The sequence below is a fragment of the Dendrobates tinctorius genome, unplaced genomic scaffold (genome assembly GCF_039654945.1).
Source record: "Dendrobates tinctorius isolate UK_male_01 unplaced genomic scaffold, ASM3965494v1 ptg000063l, whole genome shotgun sequence".
Lineage (NCBI taxonomy): Eukaryota > Metazoa > Chordata > Amphibia > Anura > Dendrobatidae > Dendrobates > Dendrobates tinctorius.
In genome coordinates, this window is record NW_027361731.1 from 16,195,001 (window position 1) to 16,207,169 (window position 12,169).

The 12,169-nt window shown below is 45.9% G+C and overlaps 2 protein-coding genes across 2 annotated transcripts in view; both read right to left on the reverse strand.

Moving 5' to 3' along the window:
- The window catches only part of LOC141094243 (uncharacterized), a 1,213,871-nt gene that overhangs the window by 560,102 nt on the left and 641,600 nt on the right, over window positions 1-12,169 (reverse strand). The gene's annotated exons all lie outside the window — the stretch shown is intronic.
- The window catches only part of LOC141094296 (uncharacterized), a 50,787-nt gene that overhangs the window by 19,038 nt on the left and 19,580 nt on the right, over window positions 1-12,169 (reverse strand). Inside the window, exons 2-5 of the mRNA XM_073580133.1 lie at window positions 8,602-8,781; window positions 8,396-8,519; window positions 8,215-8,312; window positions 7,926-8,016 (exon numbers count right to left, since the gene is read on the reverse strand). Of these exons, the coding sequence (XP_073436234.1) occupies window positions 7,926-8,016; window positions 8,215-8,312; window positions 8,396-8,519; window positions 8,602-8,781 (493 nt within the window). The remainder of the gene's footprint in view (window positions 1-7,925; window positions 8,017-8,214; window positions 8,313-8,395; window positions 8,520-8,601; window positions 8,782-12,169) is intronic.

The following is a 12,169-nucleotide window of genomic DNA, read 5'->3' on the forward strand; positions in this document are numbered from 1 at the left end:
GCTGCTTGTTTCCCGGCGATCTCCCTCATTGTAACGCGGCTTCTCCCTCTGATCTAACACTGACAGCTGATCAGAGGTGAAGCAGCGTTATTGTGTGACTAGATCGCTGCCTGGCACAGCTGATCGCTGCCTGGCACAGCTGTGCCAGGCAGCGATCTTGTCACACAGTAACGCTGCTTCACCTCTGATCATCTGTCATTGTGAGATCAGAGAAGTCGCGTTATTATGTGCCAGGCAGCGATCTTGTCACATAGTAACGCTGCTTCTCCTCTGATCTCACACTGACAGATGATCAGATGTGAAGTGGCGTTACTATGAGTCAGATCGCAGGGCAGCGATCTTGTGACAAAAAAAAAAAAAAGTAAAAAAAAAAGTAAAAAAAAAAAATGCAGGGGCTAGGGCTAGGGTTAGGGTAGGGCTAGGGTTAGGGCTAGGGTTAGGGCTAGGGTTAGGGCTGGGATTAAGGTTATGGGTGTGTTGGTGTTAGGTTTGTGGTTAGGGTTATGGTTAGGGCTGAGATTAGGGTTAGGGGTGTGTTGGGGTTAGGGTTGGAATTAGAATTGGGGGTTTCCACTGTTTAGGTACATCAGGGGCTCTGTAAATGCAATATGACGCCCGCAGACCATTCCATCAAAGTCTGCATTTCAGAACGTCACTACTTCCCTTCCGAGCCCCACCGTGTGCCCAAACAGTAGTTTTCTCCCACATATGGGGTACCAGCGTACTCAGGACTCAGGACAAATTGGACAACTACTCTTAGGGTCCAATTTCTCCTGTTACCCTTGTGAAAATAAAAATTGGGGGCTAAAAGATCATTTTTGTGGAAAAAAAATGATTTTTTTATTTTCACGCCTCTACATTATAAACTTTACTGAAACACTTGGGGGTTCAAAGTGCTCAACACACATATATATAAGTTCCTTGGGGGGTCTAGTTTCCAAAATGGGGTCACTTGTGGGGGGTTTCCACTGTTTAGGTACATCAGGGGCTCTGCAAACGCGACATGACACCCACAGACCATTCCATCAAAGTCTGCATTTCAGAACGTCACTACTTCCCTTCCGAGCCCCACCGTGTGCCCAAACAGTAGTTTTCTCCAACATATGGCGTACCAGCGTACTCAGGACAAATTGGACAACAACTCTTAGGGTCCAATTTCTCCTGTTACCCTTGTGAAAATAAAAATTGGGGGCTAAAAGATCATTTTTGTGGAAAAAAAAATGATTTTTTTATTTTCATGCCTCTACATTATAAACTTTACTGAAACACTTGGGGGTTCAAAGTGCTCACCACACTTCTAGATAAGTTCCTTGGGGGGTCTAGTTTCCAAAATGGGGTCACTTGTGTGGGGTTTCCACTGTTTAGGTACATCAGGGGCTCTGCAAACGCGACATGACACCCGCAGACCATTCCATCAAAGTCTGCATTTCAGAACGTCACTACTTCCCTTCCGAGCCCCACCGTGTGCCCAAACAGTAGTTTTCTCCAACATATGGCGTACCAGCGTACTCAGGACAAATTGGACAACAACTCTTAGGGTCCAATTTCTCCTGTTACCCTTGTGAAAATAAAAATTGGGGGCTAAAAGATCATTTTTGTGGAAAAAAAATGATTTTTTTTTATTTTCACGGCTCTACATTATAAACTTTAGTGAAACACTTGGGGGTTCAAAGTGCTCACCACACATCTAGATAAGTCCCTGGGGGGGTCTAATTTCCAAAATGGGGTCACTTGTGGGGGGTTTCCACTGTTTAGGTACATCAGGGGCTCTCCAAAGGCGACATGGCATCCGATCTCAATTCCAGCCAATTCTGCATTGAAAAAGTCAAACGGCACTCCTTCCGTTCTGAGCTCTGCCGTGTGCTCAAACAGTGGTTTAGCCCCACATACGGGGTATTGGCGTATTCGGGAGAAATTGCACAAAAAATTTAGTGGTTCATTTTCTCTTTTTACACTTGTGAAAATAAAAAAAAATGGTTTTGAAGTAAAATGTTTGTGAAAAAAAGTTAAATGTTTATTTTTTCCTTCCATATTCCATTCATTCATGTGAAGCACCTGAAGGGTTAATAAACTTCTTGAATGTGGTTTTGAGTACATTGAGAGGTGCAGTTTTTAGAATGGTGTCAATTTTGGGTATTTTCTGTCATATTGACCCCCCAAACTCACTTCAAATGTGAGGTGGTCCCTAAAAAAAATGGTGTTGCAAATTTTGTTGTAAAAATGAGAAATCGCTGGTCAACTTTTAACCCTTATAACTTCCTAAAAAAAAAAAATTATGTTTCCAAAACTGTGCAGATGTAAAGTAGACATGTGGGAAATGTTATTTATTAACTATTTTGTGCGATATCACTCTCTGATTTAAGGGCATAAAAATTAAAAGTTTGAAAATTGCAAAATTTACTAAATTTTTGCCAAATTTTGATTTTTTTAACAAATAAGTGCAGATCATATCTAAAAATTTTTACCACCATCATGAAGTACAATATGTCATGCGAAAACAATGTCAGAATCAGTAGGATCCGTTGAAGCGTTCTAGAGTTATGACCTCATAAAGTGACACTGGTCAGAATTGAAAAAATTGGCCCGGTCACGAAGGCAAAAACAGGCTCGGGTGCGAAGGGGTTAAAGAAGAAGTTACAGGTCTGTGAGAGCCAGAAATCTTGATTGCTTGTTTCTGACCAAATACTTATTTTCCACCATAATATGCAAATAAAATGAAAAAAACCAGACAATGTGATTTTCTGGATTTTTTTTTCTCAGTTTGTCTCCCATAGATGAGGTCTACCTATGATGTAAATTACAGACGCCTCTCATCTTTTTAAGTGTTGGAACTTGCACTATTGCTGACTGACTAAATACTTTTTTGCCCCACTGTACCATGGTGGGGGAGCATACACTAGAATGGGGGAGCAAATACCTGAATGGGGAAGCATATAACAGGGTGGAGGAGGATATGCTGGGCTAGGGGAGCATATACCAGGGTGGAGGAGGATATACCAGGGTTTAGGATCATACACCAGACTAGAGGAGCATATACCTTGCTGGGGGAGCATATGCTGAGCTATGGGAGCATATACCAGGATGGAGGAGCATATACCAGGGTGGAGGAGCATACACCAGGGTGCAGGAGCATACACCAGGCTGGAGGAGCATATATCACACTGGGGAAGCATATACCAGGCTAGGGGAGCATATACTAGGCTGGAGGAGGATATACCAGGCTGGGGGAGCATATACCAGGCTAGGGGAGTATATACAATGATGTGAGACCATATATCAGGACCAGCTATTAAACCCATTCTACGCCCGGGTTGTGAGCATTGTTATTGGTACATTTTTGTGCTATGTTAAAGGGAACCCACCACCAGAAATAACATTGTTGACCTGCAAATATGTAGTCAATATGCAGGTTAATGGTGTTACTATGCTGCCTGATGCCCGCACGCAGCCAAATGCAGAGGGGAGAAAATGATGTTTATTCTTGCATTCTGGCATGCATAACAGAGTGTGACGAACCAATAGACAACCCTGGCACAATAACACCACTTTAAAGCTTCGGCAAGCATCCAGAATTGCAGAACGGCGCTGGAAGAAAACGCATTCGTAAGATGACTTCACTGCACTCAAACAAGCAACACTTGCATTCAAATCAGCTCTCACCTCTGCTAAACAGGCCTTCTTTACATCCCTTGTATCTTCCTTATCCCACAACCCCAAACAGTTGTTCAATACTTTTAACTCCCTCCTCCGCCCACCACTGCCCCCTCCGACTTCCATAATCTCTGCCGAGGACTTTGCCGCACACTTCAAAAACAAGATAGACCAAACACGGCAAGTCTTTATTGCCCAACCACCACAACCCCTTTGAATACCAGACCAATGCCCAAACCCCGTAACCTCCTTATCTGACATCACTGAAGGGGAGCTTGCTCATCTTCTCTCCAAATCACACCTCACCACTTGTGCGCTTGACTCAATCCCATCCCACCTCCTCCCCAACATCACCACCACTCATACCATCCCTAACCCACCTCTTCAACCTATCACTAACTTCTGCTTTCAAGCATGCCACAATCATGCCTATCCTTAAAAAGCCAACCCTCGATCCAACAGCCACGTCCAGCTATCGCCCAATATCGCTGCTCCCATTCGCTTCTAAACTCCTGGAGCAGCATGACCACGCTGAACTTTCCTCCCACCTCTCATCTAACTTGCTCTTTGACAGTCTACAATCTGGCTTCTGCCCCCATCATTCCACTGAGACAGCCCTGACCAAAATTAACAACGACCTACATACAGCCAAAGCTAACGGACGATACTCTATACTCCTGCTTCTAGACCTGTCCTCTGCTTTTGACACAGTTGACCACTGCCTCCTACTACAGATCCTTTCGTCCTTTGGCATCAAAGACCTCGTCCTATCCTAGATCTCCTCATACCCTTCCAACCGCACATTCAGCGTCTCCCAGTCCCACACTACCTCCTCATCCCACCCTCTCTCTGTTGGAGTCCCCCAAGGCTCTGTTCTAGGACCCCTACTCTTCTCAATCTACACACTTGGCCTGGGGCAACTCACAAAGTCCCACGGATTCCAGTACCACCTTTATGCCGATGATACTCAGATCTACCTCTTTGGCCCAGACATCACCTCTCTGCTCTCCAGAATCCCAGAGTGTCTATCAGCCATATCCTCTTTCTTCTCCTCTCGCTTCATCAAACTCAATGTGGACAAATCTGAACTGATCATCTTTCCCCCATCTCACAGATCTTCCTTTCCCAACCTTTCTATAACAACTGACAACATCACGCTTTCCCCCGTACCAGAGGTCAGCTGCCTCGGAGTAAACCTTGACTCTGCCCTGTCCTTCAAACCACACATCCAAGCTCTCTCCACCTCCTGTCGCCTCCAGCTCAAAAATATATCCAGAATCCATCCTTTCCTCAACCCTCAATCTACTAAAATGCTTGTGCTTGCCCTCATCATCTCCCGCCTCGACTATTGCAACATCCTTTTCTGTGGCCTCCCTGCTAACACCCTTGTACCTCTCCAGTCCATCCTCAACTCTGCCACCCTACTAATTCACCTCTCTCCTCGCTACTCCTCCACTTCTCCCCTCTGCAAATCTCTTCACTTGGTCCCACTCCCTCAGCGTATCCAATTCAAATTACTAATACTGTCCTACAAGGCCATCTACAACCTGTCTCCTCCATACATCTCTAAACTAATCTCCCGATACCTTCCCTCAGGTAATCTCCGGTCCTCCCAAGACCCCCTTCTCTCCTCCACACTTATTTGCTCCTCACCCAACCGCCTCCAAGACTTCTCCCGAATAGGCCCCATCCTATGGAATTCCCTGCCACAACACGTCCGGCTATCAACCACACTCGGATCCTTCAGATGGAACCTGAAAACCCATCTCTTCAGGAAAGCTTACCGCCTGCAATGATCCCCACTGTCTCCTCACCACTACTGGAGCTACTGCCTCACCATCACTGGAGCTGCTGCAACCCCCCTACCTACTGTCTCCTTCCCGACCATCCTGTAGCATGTAAGCCCGAAAGGGCAGGGTCCTCTCTCCCCTCTATATCAGTCTGTGATTGTTAGTTTGTTTACTGTAAGTGATATCTGTAATTTGTATGTAACCCCTTCTCATGTACAGCACCATGGAATCAATGGTGCTATATAAATAAATAATAATAATAATAATAATAATAATAATAATAATTCTTAGCAGTATGGTCATTTCAAAAAAGTTTGCTCATTTCTGCATCAGGATACGTCTTTATTCTTCCCAAGTGGGCTCATCCAACAAACACATCAAGTAAAGTAGGGTATCAATAATCAATTGTGCACAGAAGGTATAGAGAAACACCTTTGTACATAGAAGACCTTCATATGCTGCCATGTCACGTCTCACCATGACTACTCTGTAATGTTCTTGTACTGGCATGCTCCTGCACTGTCACTTTTCTAACCAGCCTTCCCAATATAGTCCATGGCTGCGCTGGTGGAGATGCTGCACTAAATTCACAGGGTCACTTAGTTCATTGTGTAAGAGTACACTCACTGGCCACTTTATTAGGTACACCTGTCCAACTGTGTGTTAAGACTTAATTTCTAATCAGCCAATCACATGGCGGCAACTCAGTGCATTTAGGCATGTAGACATGGTCAAGACAATGCAGTTCAAACCGAGCATCAGTATGGGGAAGAAAGGTGATTTGAGTGCCTTTGAACGTGGCATGATTGTTGGTGCCAGAAGGGCTGGTCTGAGTATTTCAGAAACTGCTGATCTACTGGGATTTTCACGCACAACCATCTCTAGGGTTTACAGAGAATGGTCCGAAAAAGAAAAAAAATCCAGTGAGCGGCAGATCTGTGGCCGGAAATGCCATGTTGATGCCAGAGGTCAGAGGAGAATGGGCAGACTGGTTCGAGCTGATAGAAAGGCAACAGTGACTCAAATTGCCACCCGTTACAACCAAGGTAGGCAGAAGAGCATCTCTGAACGCACAGTGCGTCGAACTTTGAGGCAGATGGGCTACAGCAGCAGAAGACCACACTGGGTACCACTCCTCTCAGCTAAGAACAGGCATCTGATGGCTACTTTCAGCAGGATAATGCGCCATGTCATAAAGCTCGAATCATCTCAGATTGGTTTCTTGAACATGACAATGAGTTCACTGTACTCAAATGGCCTCCTCAGTCACCAGATCTCAATCCAATAGAGCATCTTTGGGATGTGGTGGAACGGGAGATTCGCATCAGGGATGTGCAGCCGACAAATCTGCGCCAACTGTGTGATGCCATCATGTCAATATGGTCCAAAATCTCTGAGGAATGCTTCCAGCACCTTGTTGAATCTCTGCCATGAAGAATTGAGGCAGTTCTGAAGGCAAAATGGGGTCCAACCCGTTACTAGCATGGTGTACCTAATAAAGTGGCCAGTGAGTGTATGTTTCCATAGTCAGGATTCCTCCAGGATTGTTGCGGATTGGATGCTGCATACAGCCGCAGCGTGCAATCCGCAGCGTCCAGCTGTTACAGCATAGTGGAGGGGATTTTATGAAATCCCGTCTCCACTACGCAAGCGCGGCCCTGCGTAACCGGACATGCGGCGCATCTTTATAGACTGCAGCATGTCTATTTATCTTGCGGAGACGCTCAGTCTCCGCAAGATAAATAACGCAGTCTATGAATAGGATGCAGTGATTCCACATGGTTCAATGAACACATGCGAAATCACCGAGTACAAAAGCCGGCAGCGCTTTGGGCAGAGCCGGGTTTCCACTGCATCCAAAGCGCTGCATATCCGGACCGTGGACACATACCCTTAAAGTCAAATAAGCCACAGTTAAGTTGTTACCCGGTTTTGAGTAGATTATTACCGGACCCTACTCCTAAGGCTTTGTGCCCACGTATGCAGAAAATTTCTGCTTAAAAACCGGACTCCTTCCCAGAAAACGCACGTTTTATTTCTGCGCGTTTTTAGTGGAAAAACACGTGTTTTTGATGCGTTTTTTTCCGCGCGTCTTCTGACTCATAGAAAATAGCTAAAAACGCGGATTTTCCCGCAAAATTAATGAGCATGCTGCATTTTTTAACGCTAAGCGTTTTTTTGCGTGGAAAAAAACGCATCAAATTGCACAAAAAGTGTGGAATTCATATAAAATGAATGGGATGCTTCTTGTATGTGTTTTTGAAGTGTTTTGACAGGGATAAACGCTTCAAAAATGCTTCAAAAACGCTAACGTGGCCACACAGCCTAAATCCTTTCCTGATCTACCTAGATATTTTTTGTTGACCTCAAAACGGTTTGGCTTCTCACTTGACTGTCCTTCCAGGACCGGTACGGCCGCTAGAAATTCAACATATAATTACAGTAGAATCTGTGACTTCTCTGCACATAGTGGTCACTACTCACCTGGGTAGTCATATGTAGGAATCTCCTCTTTACACCGCTCATCACCTCTCACATATGTCTCTGTAGTATTAATATGGGTCAGATCTTCACCCTGAAACAAATATTGTAAAAGTCACAGACAGATGGAGAAGTCCCATCTATGATCAGCTCTAATCCTGTCATCTCCACCGTTCTCATTACACAAGTATAAAACATATAATACTGGTGGATAAAACAAGACTGAGCACAAGACCTTCACAGCCGTCTACACATCATAGGGGAGATCTCATGACACCTTCTCTCCATCTACCTGATGATCCTGAGGAGCACTGGGATCTTCTTGTTTACAGTCCTGTGGAAGAAGAGGATGGAGACATCTCTCTGGTGTTGTCCTCTTACTGGATAGATCTGGAGGAAACACATACAGGGACTGAATTCATTCTTTACATACAGATAATTATAGGCCGTGTGTATTTAGTCCTGACTATTACCTGGTGATGTGAGGGGCTGGGGAACCTCCATCATGACGTCCTTATAAAGATCTTTGTGTCCTTCTAAATACTCCCACTCCTCCATGGAGAAATAGACGGAGACATCCTGACACCGTATAGGAACCTGACACATACAATGATACTGTCATACCCCAATCCCTTCTTAGCGTTACTGTATAATGTCCCAGCATTCCCAGCAGTGTCACCTCTCCAGTCAGCAGCTCAATCATCGCGTAGGTTAGTTTTAGGATCTTCTGGTCACTGATGTCCTCATGTTTCAGAGGGTGAGGTGAAGGCCCTGTGATTGGGCTCAGGGGTCTTCCCCATCCCTCAGACAAAGGGTCCTGACAGCGCTCACCAGAGGTCTTCTTCACTACTGTGTAATCCTGGTTATGGAGAGACACATTAATAAATCTCAATACAAACATTTCCAGAGTCCTCACCCCTCTAGCCATGAAATATCTGGAGAACTCTTGCAGAAGGTGCTATTGATGAGGAGAGGCTGCCATCTGCTGCCCAGTCAAAAATCAAGTGGAACCAAAGTATGCTGGAAGGGTTGCAGGGGTAGTGACCTTGTGTGCTTGACTGGATCAGGTGACCCACAGGAAAGACTTCCTTGTTCTAAAAGTCCTGCACGCCCATTCATGAGGATATTTGGCACCAGGTAAAGGAGCGGAGACACTGCTGAGAACAGCGTGGCATGCCTCAGTGGGGAGTTTACGCCACCCAGATGTTGTTCACCATCTGGCAAGGTCTGGATTCCCCAGAAGATATCCCCAAAAACAGCTTACACTCGTCAGAGACAGAAGCTGCATACAGTGCTGGTCAAGTCTCCGAGTCCCAACTATGCCTGTCAAGAGCTGATGCTCAGTCCTCTCCGCCTTGAGTCTGAGAGACTTCCGCCGATGGTCACGCTGAGAAGACCCATGCAGAGACTGCAACAGGAGAGTCACTCCTGCGATTGAGGAGGAGCGATGTGAGTGAGCAAGGCCGTCACTTCCAGCTATTATCAATGGTACCAGGATCAGCTGGGATTAGGAGTACAGGTTGGGAGGAGGCCGGTTGGTGCGTTAGAGGCTCAACGGGCTTTACTACACTATTTCAGTAAGAGACTTGCGGTCTAGTGGGAAAACCCGGTGACCCCTGCTAGAACCAGAATTTTGTGTGAGAACACAAGTGCTGACTTCCAAGACTGGGCGCACCATGTTTGTGAAAAGGACACTAGCATTAACTAGTGAAAGACTTTCTTGTTCAGTCTAAACCTGTTGTTATTCCCTCTACTGTTAAATTGCATAGCTACTAACTTTAATTGTATGAAAGTTACTGTTGTATATAAATAGCATTATGTCAACCCTTGTTTGTTTCCACCTCATGATCTCTGCTCGATGCATCCAGATACCCGCATTACTTTTGGCGTATTTGGCAGGATGCAACATCAGATATAGAGATGGCGGACTAGTCTGTGAACCAAGTCCGGCAAGTGAAATATACACATGGTGGCTATGCTCAGCAACTTTCCCAAGTTCACAGAGAGCAGTGTCGCTGTGGGACTGGGCAAAGATGCTGAAAAGCATGCTACGCATGTATCCCTTGACCCCTTCCATTCACGCTGAGTTAACCCTCCTGACCCCTAATGGGGAGGCCAGACAGACGGTTATGTACTGCCCACCTAGGGATCGCGACACTGTGGAGAAGGTGCTAAAAATCTTGGAGGATGTGCATGGGGACACCACTGACTTAAGGCACCTCAGCATGCGGTTGTTCTAGCGGGTCCAAGGGAAAAGTAAGACCATAGCTTAGTATGTTAATGCATAGCATGAAGTGATGGCCCATATCACCAAAAAGACCCAAGATGGGAGCTGAGGGCTGGGTCCTTTGGACGAAGTGATGTGGGACCAACTCGTTGCTGGACTGAAGGATCCCTCTATGAAGCAGATTGTAATGCAGCTGCTTTGCAGGTATGTGCAGACTCCACTAGGGGGTGTTGGTGAGAGAAGAGAAGTCGCACCTGCAACACAGCAGCACAGTGCAGCTGCACAGCGCCACTAGGTTGCGATAGAGAGTGGTTAAAACAAGTCAAGTTAGTAACGGTCAGTAAGGGTTGTGTTTAAAGAGGAAAACAGAACTCATGGTCAAATACAAGTTGAGAGTCTTATCCAGATGGAAGCAGAAGTGCCAGAGACGTGAGACAGAGAGCAATGTCAGAGTTGAACTCGAGTCATACACGGAGGGGAATACACCCCAGAATAACACTAATTCAGGTACAGAGAACAGGTCAGACACAAGTACGGAAGGCAGAGGCAATAGGAACACTGGGGTATAACTGGTCAGCTGCTCAAGCCAAGGACCAAAGCTATCACTGACATGGGCTTCCTGCAAGAGCACCAATAAATAGCAACCTCCGAACCAAAGAGAGGCAGAAATAGTTAATCCCGCCATGACCAGGCTGTAAAAGGAAAAGCAGAAAGCAAAACCCGACCTGACTCATGACAGTACCCTCCTATCAAGGGGCCCCACCGGACTCCCAGGTTTCCCAGGATAGCGCGTGTGAAAGGCCCAGACCAATTGATTCACATGGACCAACCATGCCCGAACCCAGGACTGGTCCTCAGGACCGTACGTTCCAATGAATAAGGTACTGAAGGGAACGACAGACCATGCGGGAATCCGCAATCTGTTCCACCTCAAATTCATTCTAGCACTCCACTGACACCGGTGGTGGAGGAGAAGGAGATTTCCCCAAGGAAGAACCCAATGGTTTTAAAAGAGCCTTATGGAACACATTAAGGATCCGGAGAGACGGAGGAAGGCGCAAGCGGAAGGACACCGCATTGACCACCTCCATAATCTCGCACGGGCCAATGAATTTAGACCCCAACTTAGCTGAAAGAATCTTGAGCTATATTCCGAGTAGACAACCATACCTTATCCCCAACCCGGAATTTTGGCCCTACAGAACTTTTTTTTATTAGCAAAGAATTTATATTTCTTCTGAGCCCCATCAACATACCTCTGAATCTTCTGCCACACCTTCCCCAACCATTGCACCGTAAAATCAGCCCCAGGACATCCCGAATCAAGTCGGGAAAATTCCCTAAAATGAGTGTGAAACCCATCATTACAGAAGAAAGGGGAGGTGCCCGTGGACTGATTAATGCAGTTATTAAAAGCAAATTCAGTAATAGGCAAAGAGGCAAACCAGTCGTCCTGCCGAGCAGTGGCCAGGCATCGCAAAATTTGTTCCTGAGACTTATTGGTCCTTTCTGTCTGACCATTGCTCTCAGGATAGTAAGCAGAAGAAAAGGCCAAACAGATATCCAATCTTTTACAGAAAGCCCTCCAGAACTTTGACACAAACTGTACCTCTCTGTCCGAAACTACATTCCAAAGCACACCATGTAACCACACCACATGTTCGACAAACAACTTAGCAAGCGTCTCAGCATTAGGTAAACCGGACAAGGGCACAAAATGCACCTGCTTACTAAACCTGTCCGCCACCACCCAAATGACCATTTTAACACTAGAAGGAGGAAGATCGGTGATAAAATCTATGGACAGATGAGTCCATGGTCTATCAGAAATTGGCAATGGCACTAATTTCCCGACCAGTCGATTATGCAGGTTTTTAGCATGGGCACATACAAGACAGGAGGACACAAACTTCACCACATCTGAGGCCAAGGAGGACCACCAAAACAACCTAGCGATTGTTCTACGGGTGGCCGCAATCCCAGGCTGCCCACTCAGAACAGAATCATAAAATTCCTGGTG